At 36.7% G+C, this 27290-nt stretch overlaps 1 protein-coding gene and 1 pseudogene across 4 annotated transcripts in view; both read left to right on the top strand.

The window, feature by feature from the left end:
- NEDD4 (NEDD4 E3 ubiquitin protein ligase) overlaps positions 1–27290 on the top strand; it is a 136543-nt gene that overhangs the window by 6010 nt on the left and 103243 nt on the right. For 2 of the 4 annotated variants that reach the window (XM_019442025.2, XM_019442027.2), the window contains exons 2-4: positions 9849–9922; positions 20445–20523; positions 20628–20666. In XM_019442025.2, the coding sequence (XP_019297570.1) occupies positions 9849–9922; positions 20445–20523; positions 20628–20666 (192 nt within the window). Of the gene's footprint in view, positions 1–9848; positions 9923–11725; positions 11821–20444; positions 20524–20627; positions 20667–27290 lie in introns of all 4 variants that reach the window. The other 2 variants (XM_019442028.2, XM_019442029.2) reach the window with 2 other exon arrangements.
- On the top strand, positions 11827–15919 carry LOC128772952 (60S ribosomal protein L37-like; annotated as a pseudogene).

The raw sequence follows: 27290 nt of genomic DNA on the forward strand, positions 1-27290 counted from the left end.
TCTACCAATGAAAATTCTTACTTTTCTTAGTCTCACTATATTTACATATTTTCCCAATTCATTTACTTATGTTTTTTGTGTACCTAATTTCCTAATCATGCAAGCATCTTCTCTGTCTGCCACTTGTGCACCCCCACTTTCAGCTTTCATAGTACTGCTGTTGCAACTTTGTGCAACCTCCTCTGTGTCCCAAGCCATTGGGTACCCACTGATGCATCTCTGTATGGCACCTCCCTTTTCCTCTAGTCCCCCATGCTGCTGAGCATGTTGACCATGCACTTCCATGAAACTCCCTCCTCCCCTGACCCCTGCCTAAGGTGGGCCTGACGGTGACTCCTCTGCACCAAGAAGAGAAGGTTAGAAGGGATTAAATGTATATACATATATATATATATATATGTGTGTGTATATATATATGTATATATATATATATATACACACATATATATATATATATATATATATATATATATATATATATATTTTACAGGTAACTATTAGCAATTCATATATCATATAGGAATAGAATCTTGGAGCTGGAAGGCACCTGTAAATAAGTCATTTATGGTGCATAGGGGTATAGAAAATTGAATTTGACTAGGATGGAATTCTGGCTCTGTCATTCTCTGTGATCTGGCATAGGTATTTGACATCTGTCAGAGCGGGATATTTACATCAACTGATAGGGTGACCATCCCCTAGCTGTGTCTGGTATTCATATTTTACAGTACCTAGAGAATGTGAGATTGCTGATTTGAGTTGCTAAACCCACTGTTCTACTGAATTCTGTGGCCATCAGTGTTACTGGCCTCTCCCTTCTCTGTGTGGCTCCCTTGCTAATCCTATCAAAGTTTTAAGAGGATAAACAAATGCAGAAGGTAGGAGAAGTCTGTAGATAAATGCAGGGAGAAAGACACAGCAAAATGAAAAGAGGTTTTGATAAGACTTTCCTGAAGTCTTGAGGAATAAATATGTCTGTGGTGCAGCATCATAACTGCATGACCTGACCCAAATGTTTGGCTTCCCCCATCTGAGATATGCTGTGGCAACGAATGCAAACAATCATGCCAGTGCATAAAGATGTTTTAATGAAAATATCCTCCCTCAAAGTAAAAGAGTCAGCCTAAATATAATCAGAGCTGCCTTTAATCGAGTGTCTGCTGTATTTCAAGTACCAGGCCACATGTTCTTATACATCAGTTATTTAAAAAATTTTTTTAAGTATATTTATTTTGAGATAGAGACAGAGAAAGTGAGTAGGGGAGGGGCAGAGAGCGGGAGAGAGAATCCCAAGCAGGCTCTGTACTGTCAGCATGGAGCCTGATGAGTGTCTTGAACTCACAAATTGTGAGATCATGACCTGAGCTGAAACCAAGAGTCGGACGCTTAACTAACTGAGCCACCCAGACACCCCTCACACTTCAGTTATAACCATTGAATCAGTTTTGCAAATGTAGATAGTGTTATCCCCATTTTACAGATGAGGAGTCTGAGATTGTGATTTGCTCAAGGACTCAGTCCTATTAGGTAGCAGATCTGGACTTGAATCTCAGATTTTGTTAATACTAAAGACTTGGTCTTTCCAGTGTCCTGCTGCAAATAATTGCCTAAATAAAAGAATTTAACAGAAAGAGTCTCTTTCATAGGAAGGTTATAAATGTAACATGCAAAATTAACTTGTAACTGTTTTTATGTTCTTCCATATCTTCTGTCTTTTTGTTGTTGTTGTTAATAGGTTTTAGGTAGACCTTGAATTCTGTGTTTGCTTAAAAAATATTTGTCCAGCAGTGACTATGTGTAAGGCATTTGGATCAGGCCATGAGGTGATAATGATGAAAGGCAGACTTCACTGAATTTATAGCCTACAGGAAGAGAAGGACAGTAATTATGTAATCACACAAACATTTTATAAATGTTATGAAGGAGAAAGAATGTGAGATAAAAACATATAATAGGAAAGATGAATTAATCTTTCATGGTATGAAGGAGGGGAGAAAGTCTAAGGAAAGACTGAGGAAGTCATCTTTATTTATTTATTTAAAAAAATTTTTTTTTAACATTTATTCATTTTTTGAGACAGAGAGAGACAGAGCATGAACGGGGGAGGGTCAGAGAGAGGGAGACACAGAATCTGAAACAGGCTCCAAGCTCTGAGCTGTTAGCACGGAGCCCTACGCGGGGCTCTAACTCACGGACCGTGAGATCATGACCTGAGCCGAAGACGGCTGCTTAACCGACTGAGCCACCCAGGCACTCCTGAGGAAGTCATCTTTAAACTGAACCTAAGGATGAATAGGAGTTAGCCAGGTGAAGAGTGAGGCAAAAAGCCTTGCAGGTAAACAGAACCACATGTGGAGAAGATGAGATGGAGAGGAACATAAAGAAGACTAGAATGGTGGAGGAGAAAGGACAGGGCCAGGACATAAATCTGGAGAGGAGAGAAGAGCAGAGCCCAGGCAGGCAGTGCCTGAAAGTCACATTAAGGATTTTGAATTGGATCCCCAGTGGAATGGAAACTCACTAAACATGTGTGCGTACATGCACACGCGCGCGCACACACACACACACACACCATCATCATCATTGACATTTCAATGTTAATATTTGTTCCTCACATACTTAACTTTTTCCCTACTTATTATTTCTTCATTTCTTGTCACATCTCCTGGCTTTCCATGTAGGATCACTTTTTTCTGCCTGAGGTGTATCCTGTAGAAGTTTTTTTAGTGAGTGTTTGCTGGTAATAAATTTCCTTGGTTTTGTTTTTGTCTGAAAACATCTTTATTTTGATTTTTTTTCTTTTTGGGGGGGAGCGGGGAGAGGAGTAAAATTTACAAATAGTGAAATGCATGATTTTAAAGTACACTTAGATGTACAGTGCTTTTTTTTTTAAGTTTATTTATTTTAAGAGAGAGAAAGCACGAGCAGGGGAGGGACAGAGAGAAGGAGAGAGAGAATCCTGTGAAGGCTCCACACTGTCAGCACGGAACCCGACGTGGGGCTCAATCCCATGAACTGTGAGATCATGACTTGAGCCAAGATCAAGAGTCAGACGCTTAGCCAACTGAGCCACCCAGATGCCCCAAAGTACAGTGCTTTTCAACATGTCTAACCCACAACTCAGTTAAGATCTAGAATATTTCTGGGGCGCCTGGGTGGCGCAGTCGGTTAAGCTTCCGACTTCAGCCAGGTCACAATCTCGCGGTCCGTGAGTTCGAGCCCCGCGTCAGGCTCTGGGCTGATGGCTCGGAGCCTGGAGCCTGTTTCCGATTCTGTGTCTCCCTCTCTCTCTGCCCCTCCCCCGTTCATGCTCTGTCTCTCTCTGTCCCAAAAATAAATTAAAAAAAAAAAAACGTTGAAAAAAAATTAAAAAAAAAAAAAAAAGATCTAGAATATTTCTATTACTCCAGAATGTCCCTTTGGGCTCTCTTCCAGTCAACTCCCCACTTCACTCTCCAGAGACAACCTTTTATCACCATGGATTAGTTTTGCCTGTCCTGGAATTTCATATAAATGAAATCATACAGTGTGTACACTTTTGTATGTGGCTCCTTTTGTCTAATGTAATGCTTTTCAGTTGCCCATGTGGTTGTTTGTATAAGCAACTCATTCTTTTTATTGCTGAGTAGTATTCCATTGTATGAATAAACCAGATGTTTATCCATTTTCCCTCTGACAGATACTTCCATTGTTTCCAGCTTTTGGCTCTTATGAATAAACCTACTGTGAACATTCATCTACACATCTTATGAAAGTATCTTTTCCACAAGTATAGGTTATTAGCTTGATGTGTATCTTTCCAGAGGCATTTTGTGTATAAACGTATATGGTGCCATCACATATAAGAGTAGTGTTAAAATGTGAAGTGATGATGAGCTGTTTTTTTTTTTGGAAATTATACAGTACTGATTGAATAAGTAAAGTGGTAGTTTTTGAGAAGGGAAATAGTCCCACAACTGCATTAACTACAGCACTTCCCTTTCTTACCTTCTTGCTCTTTACCTGTGCATATCAACTTTTGTTAAAACACAGGCTACTGGCTCCACCACTGCCTGATTGAGTAGGTATGGGGCCTGAACTTTTGTGTTTCTAATAAATTGCCATGTGGTGCTCATATTACTGGTGCAGGGAATACACTTTGAGAACCACAGCTCTCTCTTAAATCTAAGGATTTTGAGTATTCTAGTTTATTATGGTTATTAATGCCAGACGCTTCTTAGGATCTTTGACCATGCATAGCAAATATATAGGAGTCATGTACTCCACCCTTACTGGGATAATCCTCACTTTATGTATTTTCCAGTAAGAGTGATCTAGCATTTACAATTTTGTAACAGGTTTCAAGTAAATTTACACACCAGAGGAAGAAAACTTCTGGCAGTCATAGGTTCAGATTTTTAGTTTTGAAAATATGGTCACCATAAATTATATAACATGTTGCCAAAAAAAAAAAAAAGAAAAGAAAAAAGAAAAGAAAAGAAAGTACATCCCTCCTTCCAACTCTAGTCATTTTTTGTTAAATAAATATGCAATATTATTACATTATGTGAATATAGTATTATTCATGTTGGAACCATTGTGCCATGTTTATAATTATGGCACATTTTTTGTTTGCTTTAGTTTTTTTTTTAAGTTCATTTATTTATTTTGAGAGAGAGAGAGAACAAGTGAGCACAAGTGGGGGAGGGGCAGAGAGAAAGAGAGACAGAATCCCAAGCAGGCTCCTTGCCATCAGAGCAGAGCCCAATGTAAGGCTTGAACTCACGAACTGTGAGATCACAACCTGAGCCGAGATCAAGAGTCAGAGGGTGAACCCACTGAACCACCCAGGTGCCCCTTGCTTTAGTTTTCTGTATACTTGTCACAAATTTGCAAACTGTCTGACAGAGTTTTGAAACTACTCAATGTAAATGTCATATATATACGACATTGAGTGTGTATGTATGTGTATATAGAGCTATCCATTCCTTTTTCTTCATTCTTGTCAGAGACAGCCTCTTGCCACATCGCATTCTATCTGAACTGCTTGCACTCTACACCTGATGTGTAGCCATCACCTGCAGGCTTCCATTTGCCCTTATTGTGAGAATCCCCTTTATCTTTTTTTCTGTGTTGGAGCTCCTGTTTCTGTAATCTCTTGTCTTCCTCCTCCCTAATTTATTCCATCATTTGCTAATATACATCCTCTGTACAGTAGGCAGTTACTTTTGACTGGAGTATAGCATGATAGGGTTATCTGAACTTGTCATTTCACTGTGGGGTTCTCACATATAAGTACTTACAACATTTGGTTCCTCCCCTCCCTGGCATCATTCAGTTTCCTCAAAGAGAAGTCTTCCAGTCATCTGTTTTGTGGGTATAGATCTGGCAGCCAGTGTTCTGGGCTCACTGTACAAACTTTTCCTTTCTTGATAAAATGCCTTAATCCTTCTTTCAGCTACTTCAGAAAGCTTTGTGGTTAATCAAGAATTTGTTACCCTCTGCTCTGTGCCAAGTATTCTACTGAGTTTCACAGAGGATACAAAGATAATGAAAAGATAAGTTTCCTGAGCTTCAAAATACCACAATTTTAATAGTGCAGAAAGACACATCGTTTATCTCCGCAGATACAAGACCATATGTGATAAGTGCTGTAAAAGTGGGCTTTAACATCGAGAGGGGAAAATTCATTTCAACTATGAAATCTTTTTGAAAAGATGGCATTTGGACTTTGAAGAAAAGGCAAGCCTTTCTTAAAGAAAAAACTTCAATGTAAATTTATAAAAAAGTTATAACTTAAAAAAGTTATAAATTATAACTTAAAAATTTATAATTTATAAAAGTTATAAAATTTACAAAAAGTTTAAGAAGTAAAGCAAAAACCTTCATCATCTCATTATTTTAATAGTTATTATCGCTGTTAAATATTTCCTTCTAATCTTCATCCATCTGCATATCTTTTTTCAGTTATCACAGAATAAATATCACTCTGCATCCTGATTTTTCCAATTAACATTATAATTATTTTCTCTCATTAAATGATACTCTTTCTCTCTCTCTCTCTCTCTCTATATATATATATATGTATGTATTTTTTTTAATGTCCATCCACTTTTGAGAGACAGAGATAGAGTATATGCGCACAGGAGCAAGGAGAGGCGGAAGAGGGAGAGAGAGAATCCCAAGGAGGTTCCTTGCTGTCAGCACAGAGCCTGACACAGGTGGGGCTTGACCTGATCCAAGATCAAGAGTCGGATGCTTAACCCACTGAGGCACCCAGGTGCCCCTGTCATTAAAAAATAATAATACATTTTAAATGACTGCTCAGGTGATACAGGACAGCTCTACATTTCCTATTCCTGGAAATGGGGGCATTGACAAAAGATTAAGGAGCAGTTGGTAGCTATTTTCATGAATTGTGGAGAAAATCTCAGGTCTGGAAAGCTGCTTTTAATTACTGTAGCCTCCTGCATAGATAACACATTACCATTTTATTGTGTACTGTCATTAAGAAAAGCCACATACCTTTGCCTGCCATTTGTGACTTTTACATTTCACTTTCAAAAATCAGGAAAGCTCTCTTAGGAGTGGAGGGGAAACTCAAACTTTAGCAAACAGCTGTGGTCTGTTTCCGTTTTGAATAAGGAAGAGTTGTTTAATTTTTGTTTCTTTTTTCCTCATTTGAGCACTGTCCAAGTTTCTATTAACAGTACTTTGAATATCATGTTTCCAAAAGTATTGAAGAGTTTAGTTTCTAGTTGCAGCATTTATGCTCTTCATTTTCAAAGATGATGTGAGGTATGATTTCTGCTTATGGATGTGATTGCAAAGACCCATTTTGACAATTTTCTAACATTAATTTGTAAAATGCACAGATGTGAATGGAAATGTGAAAATAAAGGGCATTTCTTATTTAATTTTATGACAAAATCTCAAGTCAATATAGCTTCACATCCATTAACACCAGCAGCATCGAAAATAACTAGTTCTGATTTTTGTGGAAGGAAATGCAAGAAGGTTTAAAAGTCAAATGTATTTGTCACTGTGAATAATTTATCATCCCCTGGAATTTTTAAAATTAATGCTTGTTACATTTTTCTCCAGGAGACTTCTGGGGGATTTTTTCAGTAGAGGCTCCACCAATATGGATTAACTATTTCAGATTGTTTCCTCGATTAAATTTATATCTAAATTATAAACACTTGTCTGTGTTTACAAAAGTTGGGATTTTCAAATAACGTTATTTGCTGATGGCACTTTTCATTACACTTGACCACTTGAAAATGTTTGTATTTATTTATTAAGTCATCTCAGAAAAGTGTTCTGATTTTCAGAATTCAGTGTGGGAGATCAGTACCTAATAAAGCACAGCCATTTCCCAGTCAAGTGGTATAGTGAAAATGTGGCTATTGGGGCCAGTAGAATCCTTTAATGGGCCTATTTAGTCAGTGGGACTTTCCAGGAAGAGTGACTGCAGATGTTTTCAGTTTTTTGGGAATCAGTCCCTGCAGAAAACTGAAATTTCAGTTCACATATTTTTCTCTCTGGTTTTTAATTCCATCTTTCTTCTGATACCTGAGGATTTCCCTTCTTTCTTGCACCATCAACTCTGTATTTAGTTCTATTTAGGGATAGAGGAAACATATTTTATCTAGCATCTTTTGTAAAGATTTTTGTATTATCTGAATTTATCATCTGTTTTAGAGCTAATAGAATATTCCCATTTTCATATTTATTCAGTGAACTTCCAGGAATGAGGGTGGTCATAAGCATTTAGAAATAGAAGAAGATTGAAATAAACATTCTGTGATATGTGTATTATCTCCTTTCCAGACCTCTGCTCAGAAGGGAATATGACTGACTACTTGCTGATGGAATGATTGTATAATAGAATCCATGAGGTTGCTCTCTGCTGGGCAACACTTATTTCATATTTCTTGATCTTAGAAATACTCCTGTGAATGCTGTTGTGCTTATGTCCTTGAGTACGTGAGTGAAAGTTTATCTAGGGACTAGACCTAAAAGTAGAATTTCTGAGTTATTAATTTAGAACATTAGTAGGTTTTCCAAATGTCTCTTCAAAATGAATCTTCAATGTATACTTCCTAACAACAGTGTATTAGATTTCTCCCTGATTACTGGTGAGATTGAATATCTTTTCATGTATTAACTGTACATTCTCTATGATTTCTTGTATTAGACTGTTTATATTTCACCCCCAGGTTTTTTGGAGTTCTTTATGGATTCTAGATAATCGTAATTTGTCAGTGGCACACATTTTAGATACTAACACCTTGTCTGTCCCCTTGACTTCTTATTTTGTTCATGGCATCTCTTCTCTTGCAAAAGGTACATAATTTTAATATCAAATCTAACCACTTTTCCCATTAGAGTTTGTATTTTTTAAAATCCTTTCCTACCCCACTGTCAGAAATATTCTAAAATTTCTTATGAAAATTTTAAAGTATTCTTTTTTTGCTTTTAGACTTTAACGTAGTTGCAGTTTGTTTCTGTATATAAGATAAGATAGTGGTTGAATGTTATTGCTTACTTCTTTACTCATTTTTACTCTTACCTATGAATTTTACAATTATTGTTAAAACCTATGAAAAAATTTGGGGGTGAGGGAGTTAGAATTGTATTGAATTTATAGGTTACTTTGGAGAAAACAGACAATAATTGGAATAATTCCATCCATGAACACAGTAAATTTCTTCATTTATTTAAGTCTTTTTTGTGTTCTTCAATAAGTTTTTATAATTTTATCCATAAAAGTATTTTACATTTCTTATTAATTTTATTTCTCAGTGTCTAATAGTTTTGCTTACTTGGGAATTTTTTAAAAATAAGCATTCTGTTTTGTAATATTTTCTTACTCACCTTTTAATTTCAAACAACCTAAAATCTACAGGACAGTTAAAATAGCGCAATGAACACCTGTATAACCCTCAGCTAGATCCACAAATTGGTAACATTTTACTCATTCCTTTATTTATACACACACACACACACACACACACACACACACATTCACATTCAACATTTTATTTGCTTAGCCATTTAAACGTAAATTGTACTCTATCACATTTTATCCCTAAGTATTTCAATATGTATCTCAAAAGACATTCTTATATTAAACCTCATAACAGTATATAATACCTAGGATATTTAGTGCTTGATATATTACAGTATCAATATACTATAGTTTTATATACTGTACAATCTATTGAGTGAGATTTTTAAAATAATGAGCCTAGGGAAAAAAAGAGAGACACGACCAAGAAACAGACGCTTAACTATAAATAACCAACTGGGGAGGTGGGGGTAGGGATGGGGTAAATAGGATGGGATTGAGGAGTGCCCTGGTGGTGGTGAGCACCAGGTGTTTGTTTGTTTTTTTTTTTTTTATTTAAGCGTTGAATCAATGAATTGTATACCTGAAAGTAATATTACACTGAATGTTAACTAACTAGTATTTAAATAAAAACTTTAAAAAAATTACCTTTTTGAATAGTTATTACAAATGATTATAAGCTCTTGATTTTTATTGTGTACATAGCAACAATGATAAATATTACTACTAGGAATTTGGATGTAGATTTTCTTGGAAGCAATGGTAAGGTCTTAATGTAATAGTTTAACACTAGTTTATTTGTGTTTTCTTTGTATATATCAAGTTATCCACAAATAACAACATAGTTTTTTATTTTCTCTCATATCTTTTTAATCAGATTAATTCTTAAAAAAGATTCCTCCAAGTAATTTTAATATCCTGAATACTTTATTTGAGATATATATATATTTAAACGTATGTGTCTTAGATAGGTTATAAAGTACATGAAAATAGTATATAAATTTTTGTATTTTAGGAAAATTCCCGAATTGTGAGGGTCAAAGTGATAGCTGGAATAGGCCTTGCCAAAAAGGATATCTTGGGAGCTAGGTAAGTACATTAAGTCGGTTTGTAATTTTAAAACTGCACTGGTTATTTAATTTTTTCTAAACTTTGGTTTCCTGCATAATTGAATAATATTATTAATAGGTAAATTATTGTGTAAGGCAGAATGATTATATTTCCAATTGGTGTTTTACTAAATTCGTTGCTATCTGAACTATCACATAGCAAGGTTGGGGATTCTGGAAGGGAAAGACGCAGAGAGTAGGTTCCCAAACTGTGCCGATGGACATCTGCTGACCCTGAATCACACATGTGATAGCAGATTCAAAGCATCTCAACTAAAGTCAAAAAATCTGGGGCCCCTGGGTGGCTCAATTGGTTAAGCATTCAACTTCACCTTAGGTCATGATTTCACAGCTAGTGAATTCGAGCACCGCTTCAGGCTCTGTGCTGACAGCCCAGAGCCTGGAGCCTGCTTTAGATTCTGCCTCCCTCTTTGTCTGCTCCTCCCCCACTTATGCTCTCTGTCTCTCTCTCTTTCTCTCTCTCTCTCAAAAATAATAAATAAAACATTCTTTAAACAATTTTTTAAAAATAAAGAAAAAGATCTGAATAGAGATAAGAGTTGTTGCCCAAGAAACATGGTTTGTAGTTCTTGTCCAAATAAGATAATTAATTATATGATAAAAGAAAACAAATAATCATCAGAGAAAATTGCAGAATCCAGAGTCTCCACAACTTAATATTTATAATGTTTAGGATATAATTGAAAATTATATGATCTATAAAGAACCAGGAAAATGGAACACGTTTTAATAGCATGCTTATACTTGATATTATACCAGTAAAGATTGAAAATCTCAGGAATGAGATAGAAACCATAAAAAATAATTCTAGAACTGAAAAATATAATATTTGAAATTAAAAGTCTTGGTGGAATTGACAGCAGAATGCCGATGAAGAGGAAAACTTAATTGCCTTAAAATTAGATCAATAGAGATTATTTTCCAATTAGAAAATGACAGAGACAAAGATTGAAATAACTTTTTAAATGAACAGTGACTCAGGGATTTGTTAGAGAATATCAGACAGTCTAACATACATGTAGTTAGAGTCCTAGAAATAGAAGAGGCAAAAATTTTTTTTTAAGTTTATTTATTTATTTTGACAGAGAGAGTGAGAGAATGTGAGTGGGGGTGAGGTAGACACAGGGAGAGAGAGAATCCCGAGCAGGCTCTGTACTATCTGTGTAGAGTCCAACACATGGGGCTCAAACTCATGAATCGTGATTTCATGACCTGAGCCAAAATCAAGAGTTGGACACTGAACCGACTGAGCTAAAATCAAGAGTTGGACAGTTAACCGACTGAGCCACCTGAGGCAAAACATTTTTTAAGAAATAATGGTTGAGCTTGGGATTCTCTTCCTCTCGCCCTCTGCCCTTCTCCCCTGCTCACACTCTCTCTAAAATTAAAAAAAAAAAAAAAAGAATGGCCAATTTTTAAAAATCTGATGAAAGATACAAATAGATAGTATCCAGAAATCCCAAGCAGGATAACACTAGGAGGAACAAGTGAGGCACATCATAACCAAACTGTTGAAAGACGAGTATAAGGAAAAATCCTGACAGAAGAAAGAGAAGAAAATGACGTATTACGTGCATGGGAACTACCAATTTGGTTAAGGGCTGACTTCTCCCAAGAAACTATGGAGGCCAGAAGAAAATGCAACAATAGAATAACAGTTGTCAATCCAGAATTCTGTATTCAGTGAAAATGTCCTTTAGGATGATGACAAAATAACAGCACTTTCAGATAAAAGAAAACTATAAGGTTTTATCATTGGCAGACCTGCAGTATAAGAAGAGCCAAAGGAAGTTCTTCCAGCTAAAAAAGAATGATAATAGATGGAAACACAGATCCTCAGAAAGGAATAAGGAAACGGTAAATATCTGGGAATATGAAAAATACCTTATGTTGTTTTTATCATAACTTAAAAAAAATAAAACGTATGCCTGTTTAAATCACAAATTACAACATTTCTTACAGGATTTATGTTATATGTAGATGGAATATATATAACAACTATAGCTTAAAGGACAGGAATAGGTGTGGGTTATTGTGATGAAAGAAAAACAACTGAATTTAGTTGCCTCCTGGGCATTTTACATTATGACAACCCTGCTCACACCCAGGGTCTGGACATTTAGATAAGGACCTGAGCTTAAGATTTCTATCACAAGTTCCCCCTATGTGTTCTCCAGGGCACCTTTTTAAAATAACCACTTAGAGTTAAGACCACAAAAAGTTAGTGACGTCCACCCCAATCACCTTATAAGTAATAGGTGGTTGCTACCTTGTTCTTTATCTCTTACTCACTCATGACCTGGTAATGGAAGACTGCCCTTCTTCTGGCTCATTGCTTTCCCTTCCACCACCCCTCCCCCCCATTTCCTCCTGTTTCTGGGATCTCTAAGTAACAAATCTTGTGACTTACTTCCTTTGTGTGGGTATATTAAAACTGCCTTCAATCAAAATGACCCTGAGGTTTTCACTTCCCCAAAGCAGGAGCTCACATGCTGAGGAGCTACCTGTCAACTCCATGTGGGTGGTTTATTCCTCCTCACTCAGCACATCATAATTTGCACATTCTTAATATAATACACCAGTTCCTGCTCCTCAACACAGTTATGGACCTGTTTAATAGAGTGGTACAATATTAAATGTAAGTGGAATAAAAAATTAAGGGTGTGTTTTGTAAGACTTAGATAAGCCACTGAATATAATGTAAAGAATTATAGATAAAAAAACCAAAAGATATTTTTAAATGAAATTCCTGAGAAAATAAATAATTAAAAGGCCAAGAAATGAATAAATGATCAAGAAAAGAAAAAAAAGAGGGAAAGAAAAGAATAAAAAACGAATAATAAATTGGTAGACCTAAATTCAATCTTATCAATAATAACATTAAACATTAATGGACTAAGGCAAATATGAGGCAGAGTCAGAGGTTGTTAGAATAGATTGAAAAACAAGACCCGATTACATGTTGTTTATAAAAGATGCATCTAAAATATAAAGGCACAGCTAAGATGAAATAAAATGCATCCAAAGAAATATGCCATACAAACAGTAAGTGTAAAAAGACTGATGTAGATTTATTAATATCTGATAAAATAGATTTCAACACCAGAAAGTATTTGCAGACATGTCATAACAATAAAAGAGGCTGTAACCAGGAGGTTACAGGAGGCTGTAACCATCATAAATCATAAATAAATTATAAAACAATCATAAATATGTGCCTGATAACAGAACTTGAAAATAATATGCATAATGTTATGCATGATAATATGCAACATAATATTTTGCAGCCAAGCTGGACAGAATTAAAAGGACAAATAAAAAATTCCATAATCATAGTTGGAGACATTAACACCTCTCTCACCAGTTGATGAAACAACTAGATTAGAAAATCAACAAAAACATAAATTTGAACAATATTGTGAACAACTTCAACATAAGGAACACTATTTCTAACAACTGCATGTATACATTCTTTTCAAGTGGACATAGTACATAAACTAGCATAGCCCATAAACGTATTATCTATTTCTGCATGACTCTGATTACCATAAATTTAGCAGCTTAAAAGAATGCACACATATTATCTCATAGTTTCTGTGGGTCAGAATCCTTTCATGCGTTAGCTGTGTTGTCTACATTAGGTTCTCATAGAGCTGCAATCAAGGTATTGGCCAGGGGTATGACCTCATCTGAGACTTACTTGGGGAAGGGTCCACTTTCAAACTCATGTGATTATTAATAGCATATAGTTCCTTGTAGGCCGCCAGACTGACGGTTTCAGTTTTGCTGGCTGTCAGACACAGGACACCCTAAGTTCCTTGCCATATGACCTTCTTCATATGGCAGCTCACAAGCTAACATCTTGCTTTTTCAAAGCTAGCAAAGGAGGGGGTCCCCAAGCATACATAGTCTTTTGTAATGCAATCATATACATTTTGTCAGTTTTTCCATAATGTATTTTAGGATTGGTTAGGATGCATAGGTTCTTCCCACATTTAAGAGGAGGATACCACAAAGGGCATGAAAAGTAGGAGGTGGAGATAATAGGAGCTACCCTACAGTCTGTCAGTCATAATATGTTGGGCCATAAAACAATAAACAACTGCAAAATTCACATTCTTTTGAAGTGTGCATGGTACATTCACCAACATAGACCATGTTAGGACAAGTCTCAGGAATTTTGAAAACACTGAAATTATATATAGGAAGTTCTCTGATAACAAATAAAGTTGTTAATGAGTAACATGATGTTTTGAAAAACCCAAATATTTGGAAATAAAGCAATACTCTTCTAAATAATATGAGTCAGAGAAGGGATCACAAGAGAAGTTAGGAAAAAATTTGAACAGAATGAAAATGAAAATACACAATATTAAAATTTGTGAGATGCAGCTAAAGTAATATTTAGAGGAAAATGTATAGTTTGGAAATGCCTAACTTAGAAAAGAAGCAAAATCTAAATGAATGATTTGAGTTCTGATCTTAAGAAATTAGAAAAAGAAGAGCAAATTAATTCCAAAGTAAGCAGAAGGAAGAAAATAATAAAGGTAACGACAGAAATTAATGAAGTAGAACATGCATAATGATAGAAAAAAATCATTGAGGTTGGGGCATCTGGGTGGCTCAGTCAGTAAAGCAGCCGACTTTGGCTCAGGTCATAATCTCATAGTTCATGAGTTCAAGCCCCACATTGGGCTCTAGGCTGGTAGCTCAGAGCCTGGAGCCTACTTCTGATTCTGTGTCTCCCTCTCTCTCTGCTCCTCCCCCACCTGCACTCTGTCTCTATCTCTCAAAACTGAATGAACATTAAAAAAAATTTTTTTTTAAGTCATTGAGGTCAAAAGCTTATTTTTTGAAGGGACCAATAAAAATTTTAAACTTATAGCTATATTGATCAAGAACAAAAGAGAAGGCACAAATTCACAAATTACCATAATGGGAATGAAAGCAGAGGGATTGCTGTAAAGCCTATGGAATTGAAAAAGACAAAAAGGGAATACTGTGTACAACTTCATGCTAATAAAGAATTGGACACAACTTAGATGACATAGACAAAATTCTTGAAAGACACAAATTACCAAAATCAATCGCAGAAGAAATAGAAAGCCTGAGTAGCCCTATATTGACTGATATATAACAATATATGACCAGGTAGGCATTTTCCTAGAAATGTAAGGTTTGTTCAACATTAAAAAAAAAAAAAATCTATCAATGTAGGATATAGTGGAAGTGCCTTCACTTCCAGTCTTTTTGGTCTTGGCCGCAGAAGCAAGATGACAAAGGGGATGTCGTCATTTGGAAAGCATCACAGTAAAATGCACATAGTGTGCTGCCATTGTGGCTCTAAGGCCTACTGCCTTCAGAAGTTGACCTGTGGCAGATGTGGCTGTCCTGCCAAGTGGAAGAGAAAGTACAACTGGAGCGCCAAGGCTAAAAGATGAAATACCACTGGGACTAGTTGGATGAGACACCTAAAAATTGATCCCAGAAGATGAAAGCATGGATTTCATGAAGGAACAACACCTAAACCCAAGAAGGCAGCTGTTGCAGGATCCAGTTCATCTTAAGGATTTCAACGATAAGTCACACAATAATAAATGATCTGATTTTTTTAAAAAAATCTATCAAGGGTGCCTGCATGGCTCAGTCAGTTAAGCGTCCAACTTCAGCTCAGGCCATGATCTCACAGTTGTGAGTTTGAGTCCCGCATCAGGCTCTCTGCTGTCAGGACAGAGTCTGCTCTGGATTCTCTCTCTCTCTCTCTCTCTCTCTCTCTCTCTCTCTCTCTCTCTCTCTCTCTCTGCCTTTCTCTCAAATAAGTAAACATTAAGAAAAAAAAATCTATCAATGTAATTCATCATATTTATATGGTACAGAAATAACACATTTTCACTTCAGTAGGTATGGAAAGTACATTTGACAAATCCAATACCTGTTCACGGTAAAAAAAAAAAAAAAAAAATCACAGCAAGCTAAGAATAAAATGGAGGATTCATTTAACAGCCAAAAATTAATCAAGGGGTGTCTGGGTGGCTCAGTCGGTTAAGTGTCCAACTTTGGCTCAGGTCATGATCTCATGGTTCATGAGTTTGAGCTCCATGTTGGGTTCTGTGCTGACAGAGCCTGGAGCCTGCTTCAAATTCTATGTCTCCCTCTCTCTCTGCCCCTCCCCTCCTCACACTCTGTCTGTCTGTCTCTCTCAAAAATAAGTTAACATTAAAAAGATCAAGGTAGTTCATTATATTAATAGAAAAAAAGAAAAATACATGATCATTTCAATGAAAGGAAAAAATCATTAGCACCTCTTCGTGGTAGAAACTCTTAATAATCTAGGGACAGATGGGAATGTTCTAAACGTGCTTAAGGTTATTGTGGAAAAAAAAACAAAACAAAAAAACAAACAATAGCTAACTTCATACTCAGTGGTGACAGTCTGAATGCTTTCTACTTAAATTCAGGAATAAGGCAAGGTTTTGTCCTTTTACAGTCAGTTCAACACTGTACTGGATGTCCTAGCTGTGTGATATGGCAAAGAGAAGAAATAAAAGTAATGTAGACTAAAAAGGAAGAAAATTGTCTGTTTGCAGACAACATGATCATGTACATGGAAAGCCATAAAGAATCTAAAAAAAAAAAGCTGCCAGACCTAATAAGGTACAAGGCCACAAGATACAAACTCAGTGAACCAAAATTGATTATATTTTTATACCCTATCAATGAACAATTGGAAAATAAATTTTAAAAATATCAATTTACAATAGTATAAAAAATAAAAACTTAGAAATAATTTTAACAAAAGATCTGTACAAACTTTACACCGAAAACTATAAAACATTGGGATGCCTGGGTGGCTCAGTCAGTTAAGCGTATGACTCAGCTCAGATCATGATCTCACAGTTCACAAGTTCGAGCCCCCGTCAGGGTCTGTGCTGACAGCTCAGAGCCTGGAGTGTGTTTGGATACTGTCTCCCTCTCTCTCTCTGCCCCTCCCACACTTGCTCCTGTGCTCTCTCTGTCTCTCTTTCAAAAATAAATAAACCTTAACAAATTTTTTTTTTAAAAACCAGTAAAACATTGTTGAGGGAAATCAAAGATCTAAATCAGTGGATAAATGTGCTGTGTTCATGGATTGGAAGATTCGCTTTTGTTAGAGTTTTAGCTCTCTTCAAATTGAGTAGATTTGGCATAATCCCAGTCAAAATCCCAGCATGATCTTTTCTTTTTCTTTCTTTTTTTAAACATAGCCAGATTTTTTCTTTAAGTTTATTTATTTATTTTGAGAGAGAGGGAGAAAGGGAGAGATGGAGTTGGGGAGGGGCAGAGAGAGGGGGAGAGAGAGAATCCCACGCAGGCTCTGCACTAACAGTGTGGAGCCTGATGTGAGGCTTGAACTCATGACCCTGTGAGATCATGACCTGAGCTGAAATCAAGAGTCAGATGCTTAACCAACTAAGCCACACAGGTTCCCTCACAGAAAGATCTTTTAAAGAAATTGGTAAATTGATTCTATTATTTTTATGGAAAGTCAAAGGACATAGAGTAAACCAAAACAATTTCATAAAAGAGCAAAATTGGAGAAGTTATGCTACCTAATTTCAAGCCTGACTATCTCGCTACAGTAATCAGAACAGAGTGGCATTGGCATAAGAATAAATAAATTGTTCAACGGAATAGAAGAAAGAATATAGAAATGCACACACACATATGCGCACGCACACACACACACACACACACACACACACACATGGCTGATTGCTTTTCGACAAAAAGTATTAAGGTAATTCAAAAGGAGGTTAGTCTTTTCAGTACATGGTACTGGAACAGTGGGTTATCTGTATGGCACAAAATGAACCTTGTTCTTTATCACACATTATATAGAAAATAAGAGCTAAAATTATAAAACTTCTGCGAGGACAATACGAGAAACTCTGTGCTCTACTGGGGTACACAAAGATTTCTTGAACGGGACTCAAAAAGTATGAAACACGAAGGAAAGTGTTGAAATGGACTTGATCAGAATTTAAAACTCTTGTTGTTTGAAAGACACAATTAAGAAAAGGAAAAGGCAAGCCACAGATGGGGAGGAAATATTTTCAAAACCTGTATCTGATAGAAGCCTTTAATTCACAATATATATAAAGATCTTTTACAATTTAAAAATAATATGATAGAACAGCCAATTGAAAATTGGGCAGAGCTCTTAGACTTTTTAGTTATGAGTAGGAGTAATAAGAAATTGTTCTTATGATGTTAGGAATAATAGTTCTGCTGTATTGGCATAACTTATTTGAGTGTCTTTAATCTTGATACTAATATCAGCGTAAATATATTTTTGCTACCAGATGGTAGCTCTTTTCATGTGTTCAAGTTCCCTCTGCATTGTGGTAATCTACTACTCAGTGTTAGTCTTTATTTTTCCATGTTGGAAATATATATCACATAAGTATCTGTAAATCATGACAGAAACTGCAAACCATTTCCTAAGACTTTTGTTTTTGGTTATGCAGTAATAAGAAGTTGCTAATTTATTTTGTTCATGATGACTTTATCTTACTCCATTACCCTCAGAGAATACCATTTTTTAAAAAGATATCTGTAAATCTTCTATCTAGCTGTGTATAAGATTATTTTCTGTTTAAGTCCCACCCTTCCACCCATACCCCATTCTCTCCAAAAAACTCCTAATTGGTGTATTCCCTTCATGTCGCTATGTGACTGTGAATAAATAATGTGGAAAAAGGCAAAAAAAAAAAAAAAAAGGGGGGGGTGGGGGGAGGGAAAATCAACTCTGAAACAGCCAGGTGGCAGGGTCTAGCTGGGTGGTGAGATTGAGGATATATACTTATATTTACATTTACGTTTAACATTTATATTTGAGAGTACACAGTTAGTTGTTAAAACCATGGATGAGATTGTGAAGGGAAAAGGTAGAGAGAATAAAGGACCAAGGGCAATACTTAAGGGAGTTTCAGTATTTAACTGGCAGGTAGTAGGAGAGGATCCTAAGAAAGCAACCGAGAGAGAACAATCAGGATAGTATAAGGACAACCAGAAGGGAGTTGTGTCATGAAAGCAAATGAGATTAGTTTCAAAGAGAAACTAATCAGTAGTATTAAATAAAGAGAGGACCAGCAAAATCAGTGCCTGGAGAGTGTTGATTGTTTTAGCAAAATTGGTGATTTTAGCATTTTCAGAGGGATGGGTTAGAAAGAAAGAGGTGGCAACCAGATTCTAAGACTTTGAAGAGCAGTGGGGGTTGAGGAAATGAAGAAAGGGAGGTGGTGGGCTAGAGTAGCTAAGAACATGGCCTCTGAAGCCAGGTGCTTGAGTGTCAGTTCTCACTCTTGCACTTAGTAGCTGTATGATCTGCTATGATTTGAACTATCTCTCTGTACAAAATAAAAACAATAATCATACCTACCTCACAGGCAGTTATAAGGATTCTAAGAGTTAATATATGTAAACTGCTTAGAATGGTACCTGGCATAGAGTAATTGCTATATAAATATTAGTCATTATTATTATTACAGATTATTTTCCTAGAAAGTTTGAGGTGGGAGGAAAGACAATCTAGATCACTTTGCTGGAGGAAGGAAGAAGAGTTAAGGGGGGGAGGTGGTTTAAAAACATAATTATGTGACTAGAAAAACATAGGTGAAAAGAAAAGCTGAAGATACAAAAGGGAGAAATGAAAATAGATGATAAAAGTTTCCAGAGCAGGTGGTTAGAACATGTACAAAGAGGAATTGGCCTCAAATAGGGGCACAACACCTGAATCACTGAGGTGAGGGGTAAGGATGAGTTCTGATAAATACCGGGGTCTTGGGAGTGGTCTGATGGCTTTGATTTTTGTCAAAGTAAGAAGTAAGGTTGTATGAGGAAATTGGAGGGGGAGTTGGTGGTGGAGAATCGTGAGTACTTGGGATCCCCAAAGGAAATGGGAGGAATTTGACCAGGGACAGGTAAAGTGTACAGTCTTTTGTTTTGCAAACTTATGTATCACAAGATTTTTCTTTTCCATGTCACTTTGTAGAAGGGGTTACATGACACATAATTATTTTGAACTGAAAGCACTTTGTCTTATTTTGTAAAAACAGTTTACACCCTTGAGATAACTTGGAACAACCTGAGGTCTTGCAAAGCTAGGCTTAAGAATCAAATTAACCATCTCAACCCCAAAGAAGAAAGAATGTAATAAAAACTGAACAAAATTTGAAAAATCGAAATAGGTTGGAAATCACTAAATTGGATTAAAAGGTTTCTTTCCAATTCTTTGTCTATTTCACTAACACAGTACTTTAGCTTTTCAACAAGATGCAGAAATTACTATTATTACCTACTCCTGCCAAGGAACCCTCCCTTTAACAGTAGGAAATAATTGTAGAAATTGCTAACAAGGAAAAATCTGTGATTTTTATAGGTTGAGCAATCTGAGTTTGGGAATAAGCAACAATTATATATGTGTTTTTTTATTTTAACAGTGATCCATATGTGAGAGTGACATTATATGACCCAATGAATGGAATTTTTACCAGTGTGCAAACGAAAACCATTAAAAAGGTTAGACGTAGCAATATTCAAAAAAAAATTTTAATATACTTTGCTTTATTTTTATATGACAAAAATATTTAAAAAATAGTTATACTCTGTTTATTGTCTTTTAGACTTTGAATCCAAAATGGAATGAAGAAATACTATTCAGAGTAAGTATGAATTTTATTTCAGTAAAACAGCAAAAAATTATTTTCAATAGATTAGAATGATACTATTATTTATCATATTCTGAAATGTATCTTATAATAAATTGTCTAGATTTTTAAAAATTTGAAAAGTGTTAAAGCTCGGTATCCCATGATGACATGGTCCTGGAACCATTTATCTTATAAAAAAAACATGTATGTAAGGTAACAAAGAGGTAAAAGATGATTATAAACCTGGAATTATCTTATTCTACTTTTTTAAAAGGTTTGTTTGTTTGTTTGTTTGTTTATTTATTTTGAGAGCATGAGAGAGAGCACACATGAGTGGGAGAGGGGCAGAGAGAGAGGAAGAAAATCCCAAGCAGGCTCCGTGCTGTCAGCATGGAGCCCAACATGGGGTTCAGTCTTACAGACCATGAGATCATGACCTGAGCTGAAATCAAGAGTTGGACATTTAACTGATAGAGCAACCCAGGTGTCTCTATCTTATTCCACTTTAATTCTGGGTTAAAGTCTATATGATAGTCTTATTCAGATGTAGCAGATTTTGGTGTTTTCCCCTAAAGATCATTCAACATTTGTGTCTCCACAGTCACTTATTAAATAGACTGATCTGGACTAGAGATGGTGAGGGCCTATCAATAAATAGATGCATTTCTTTTCATATACCCTTCATTCACATTCCTGTCGTCCCCCTCACCCTTCCTTCCTATACCACAAGAGCAAACTCCAAATCAGCAGTTATTTCAGACTCCTCAGGAGGGTCCTCAAATTGACAATGCTTCTTTGTACCTATTTGTCAGATTGCTGATTCCAGAATCAGTACCCTCCAAGTAATGGTAGAGATGCATATCAGTAATCTCCCCTTCTCTGCTGGATCATTCCCATTTGTACATTCCATCCTTAAAATGTCCTGCCTTGCCTCATATTCCCCTTTAGTTGCGGACTTAAATTTCTTTGTTCACTTAAATAACCAATGTTCTTATAAGAGTTGCATTGTAAGAGCTGTCCCCATCACATCTACTTCTTTTTTTTTTTCTTAATTTTTTTTAACGTTTATTTATTTTTGAGACAGAGAGAGACAGAGTATGAACAGGGGAGGGGCAGAGAGAGAGGGAGACACAGAATCTGAAATGGGCTCCAGGCTCTGAGCTGTCAGCACAGAGCCCGACGCAGGGCTCGAACTCACGGACCGTGAGATCATGACCTGAGCCGAAGTCGGACGCTTAACCGACTGAGCCACCCAGGTGCCCCTACGTCTACTTCTCTAATGCATTCTTTAACCTACTCTAACCTAACTCACACCTGCATCGTTGGAATAAAACTGCTCTTACTAAGGTCACCACTGACCCCCATGTTGCCACATTCATCTAGTCTCATCCTACTTAATGCTCTCAACAATGGTCAACCGTAGCTGACCATTCCTTAAACACTAGCCTGTCTGCAGGCTGTTATGGTGCCACACCAGACTTTGGTCAGGAAAACAGAAGTCACTCTTCTGTATTCCACATTTGAAGATTTTTTATTTGTTTAGTCTTGTTTTAATAAAGTGAATTGGAAGGAAAGAAATTGCTGAAGCAAATGTCTGAGAAGCTGTTACTGAAAATCCAGCCAACAGCACCAACTAGAGTGCTTCTGGTTTTTCTTGTTTAGAGAAGGAGATCTCCCTTACCCTATTTAGTATGGCATGAAAATAGCATTTTAAATCAGTTTGGAAATTTTAGATTCTTGAGGAAATTGTATTGAGTCAGCTGGATAGTCATATGGGGAAAAATGAAGCTAAATTTCTGGCTTACCTTTACCAGAATAAATTCCAGATTTGGTAACCTCTGGTTTTGATTGCTTGTTTGGCACAAATATTGCTTAGGAGAGAATTTTAACATTCTCAAGTGGTTAAGTGTTTTATTTATTTACACTTTCACTATTATTTTACTTATTTTTTTTTGTGTTTTTCTTAGAAATGTATGTGTTTTCAATGTATTGAAGATTTTTGGACCTCTTACTCTTTTTTCCTTCTAATATGATTGGCCTGTACTTGTCATAATGTTTGGCCCTAATAGGGACGAATGTTTATTTGTCTTGTTTCCAATTTTAATGAGAGTTTATCTAGCTTTTCTCCATTAAAAATAGCTTTTTATTATTTATCACATTAGAGATATATTTATCTCATTATTTTTTTCAAGAATTAAAAAAAAATTAACACATCTAATTTTAGCCATGATGCAGTAATAGGGCATTGATGCTATAAACAACTGTAAAGCTATTAAGGATCTTAGCAGAATCCAGAGTGTCACAACATAATATTAAAAATGCACCTGGGGAGAGGCCAAGATGGGGAACAGCATGGAAGGTTTTTTTTGTGTCTGTCATCCCTGAAATGCAGCCAGATCAACACTAAACCATCTTGCACACCTAGGAAACTGATTTGAGGATTAACACAACAATCTTCACAACCTGAACCACAGATCTTGGCAGGTATGTGAAACAGAGAGGTAAACTGGGGTAGAGGGGAGCTGCAGAAGTCAGGGAGCTATTTTTGTTTGCAAAGAGAGGACAGAGACAGGAAGAGAGTACAAGAAAGCATCCCCCCACCAAAGCAGTGGGAGAGAAAAGAAAGAGTACGCAAGGGACTGAATAAAAAAGGGAGAAAGGAGAGGGTTTAAATTTCATTAAAACTCTATAAACGGGGAGCGCAGAGTCTGAAACTCCACATAGCTCAATACCTAGTGGTTCTCTGGTGGGAAGGGCAGATCCCCAGGAGCAGAGAGTGAGGTCCGAGGGGTCCTTGGGCCACAAGGGGAGAGGTGGTTCCCCTGCTGGGAGGACATTTGGTAGAGTCTGTGTGGCCACCCCACAGGCAAAGGTCCCAGTGGACCCTGGAGAACAGCCACATTCACTGGTGTTGGAACAAGGATGTTAAGAGTGAAGCCTGGCCCTAGATGTGTGTTGTGATTTACCATAATCCCTGAAACACTGCTGCTACACGATCACGTGAACTTTTTCTAGGACAGGCTAGCACCCAGCCACAGTCTCTGGGCATCGGCAGCAGCACAGTCTCGCGAACATTCCTGGGAGTAGGGGGGCACCCGGCCATTGCTCAGGGAGACCCTACCCCAGAGGGTCAGAACGGGTCAAGGCTGCAGTCCCTCAGAAGTGAGGGGTTGGGAAACACAGCCACATCTGGGATAAAACTCAGGAGGGAGGTGCCACTTGGCAGCCTGACTGTTTGGTTATGGACATTGTAAAAGCGGGGAGTGGACAGAAGCCAGAGACAGAGGAGGTGTGCTCAATTGCCAGTTGGGAGAGCACAGAGCTCTGACACTAGAGACTGGGTAGCTTAGTGACAGCATTTTCCCATCCCCTGCATGCACATACACCCCTACATGCAACACAACAATCCACGCCTGTGAGCTAAGCAGCGCCATCTAGTGGAGAATGGAACTGCTACACTAAGCCCTGCCCAACTGGGCCAACCTTACGCTTCAGGAACACCACAAGTCTCTCCGCTTGCTTAGTTTATGGACTATAAATTGCCTCATAGTTTGTCTTCTAGGAGAAATCGATGTAATTTCAATTGTATTTCAGTCTGTTCGCTGGTCCATCTATTCAATTTTTTTTTCTTTTTCTTTTCTTATTCTTGAATACATAAAGAGTAAAAAATTTGTTTTTATTTTCCATTTTTATTAAAAATATTTTTAAATTTTTTCCTGTATTTTTAACTTTTTTGTAAATTTTTCAAATTCTATTTTACTTCCATCATTTCATTTTATTCTATTTCATTGTATTCATTTTTTCAAATTTTCAAACGTTTTCCTTTTTTTTCTTTTTTCCTATTTTCCTTTTTTTTTCTTTTCTTATCTTTCCCTTTCTTCTCTAATCTCCCAAGCTCCTTTCAATAACCAGACCAAAACACACCTAGGATCTAGCATCCTTTATTTGATTTTTTTGTGTTGTTTTTAATTTTGTTATTTTAATTTTTTTGTCTTATTAATTCCCTTTCTTCCTTCAAAATGACAAAATGAAGGAATTCACCCCAAAAGAAAGAACAGGAATAAATGACAGCCAGGGGTTCAATGAACACAGATGCAAGCAAGATATCTGAACCATAATTTAGAATCATGATAATAAGAATACTAGCTGGAGTTGAAAATAGATTAGAATCCCTTTCTGCGAAGATAAAAGAAGTAAAAGCTAGTCAGGATGAAATAAAAAATGATATAACTGAGCTGCAATCTCGAATGAATGCCCCGGTGGCAAGGATGGATGAAACAGAGCAGCCAATCAGTGATATAGAGGACAAACTTATGGAGAACAATGAAGCAGAAAAAAAAGAGGGAAACTAAGGCAAAAGAGCATGATTTAAGAATTAGAGGACTCAGTGACTCATTAAAAAGGAACAGCATAAGAATCATAGGGGTCCCAGAAGAGGAAGAGAGGAAGGGGTAGAAGGGTTATGTGAGCAAATCATAGCGGAAAACTATCCTAACCTGGGGAAAGGCACAGACATCAAAATCTAGGAAGCACAGAGAACTCCTACTAGATTGAACAAAAGCTGACCATCAACAAGGCATATCATAGTTAAATTCACAAAATACTCACGCAAGGAAAGAATCATGAAAGCAGCAAGGAAAAAGAGTCCTTAACCTCAGATCAGATTCACAGCAGACTTATCCACAGAAACTTGGCAGGCCAGAAGGGAGTGGCAGGACATAGTCTATGTGCTGAATTGGAAAAATATGCAGCCAAGAATTCTTTTTTTTTTTTTTTTTTTTCTAATTTATTTTTGGGACAGAGAGAGACAGAGAATGAATGGGGGAGGGGCAGAGAGAGAGGGAGACACAGAATCGGAAACAGACTCCAGGCTCCGAGCCATCAGCCCAGAGCCTGACGCGGGGCTCGAACTCACAGACCGCGAGATCGTGACCTGGCTGAAGTCGGACGCTTAACCGACTGCGCCACCCAGGCGCCCCATTTTTTTTCTTTTCTTTTTTTTTTTTTTTTCTAATTTATTTTTGGGACAGAGAGAGACAGAGAATGAATGGGGGAGGGGCAGAGAGAGAGGGAGACACAGAATCGGAAACAGACTCCAGAAGAATTCTTTATCCATCAAGGCTGTCATTCAAAATAGAAGGAGAGATAAAAAGTTTCCCAGACAAACAAAAATTAAAGGAGTTTGTGACCACTAAACCAGCCCTGCAAGAAATTTTAAGGGGGACTCTCTGAGGGGAGAAAAGGCAAAAACAAACAAGCAAACAAACAACAACAAAAACAAAACCAAAAGGACCAAAAGCAACAAAGACTAGAAAGGACCAGAGGGCACCACCAGAAATTCCAACTCTACAGACAACATAATGGCAATGAATTCCTATTTTTCAGTACTCATTCTAAACGTCAATGGACTCAATGCTCCAATCAAAAGACATAGGGTAACAGAATGGATAAGAAAACAAGATCCATCTATATGCTGTTTACAAGAGACCCACTTTAGACCTAAAGACACCTTCAGATTGAAATTAAGGAGATGGAGAGCCATCTGTTATGCTAACGGTCACCAAAAGAAAGCCGGAGTAGCCACACTTATCTCAGACAATCTAGACTTTAAAATAAAGACTGTAATAAGAGAAGAAGAGGGCATTATATCATAATTAAGGGGTCTATCCACCAAGAAGATCTAACAATTGTAAACATTTATGCTCCAAATAGAAGCACCCAAATATATAAATCAATTAATCACAAACATATACTCATTGATAATAATACCATACTAGTAGGGGACTTCAACACCCCACTTACAGCAATGGAGAGATTATCTAAACAGAAAATCAACAAGGAAACAATGGCTTTGAATGACATACTGGATCAGATGGACGTAACAGATATATTCAGAACATTTCATCTTAAAGCAGTGGAATATATATTCTTCTCCAGTGCATATGGAACGTTCTCCAGAATAGATCACATACTGGGACACAAATCAGTCCTCAATAAGTACAAAAAGATCGAGATCATACTGTGCATATTTTCAGATCATGATACTATGAAACTTGAAATCAACCACAAGAAAAAATGTACAAAGATAATAAATACTTGGAGACTAAATACCATCGTACTGAAGAATGAATGGACTAACCAAGAAGTTAAAGAGGAAATTAAAAAGGCCATGGAAGCCAATGAAAATGATAACACCACAGCCCCAAACTTCTGGGATGCATCAAAGGTGGTCATAAGAGGAAAGTATATAGCAATCCAGGCCTTCCTGAAGAAGGAAGAAAGATCTCAGATACACAGCCTAATCTTACACCTTAAAGAGCTGGAAAAACAACAGTCAATAAAACCCAAAAACAGAAGAAGACAGGAAATAATAAACATTAGAGCAGAAATCAATGTTGTTGAAACCAAAAAACAGTAGAACAGATCAATGAAACCAGCAGCTGGTTTTTTGAAAGAATTAACAAAATTGATAAACCTCTAGCCAGTTTGGTCAAAAAGAAAAAGGAAAAGACCCAAATAAATAAAATCAAGAATGAAAGAGGAGAAATCACAGCCAACACTGCAGAAATATAAACAGTAATAAGAGAATATTACGAGCAATTATGTGCCAATAAAATGGGCAATTTGGAAGAAATA

This window comes from Panthera pardus, unplaced genomic scaffold (genome assembly GCF_024362965.1).
Source record: "Panthera pardus isolate Hobbes unplaced genomic scaffold, ASM2436296v1 HiC_scaffold_24, whole genome shotgun sequence".
Lineage (NCBI taxonomy): Eukaryota > Metazoa > Chordata > Mammalia > Carnivora > Felidae > Panthera > Panthera pardus.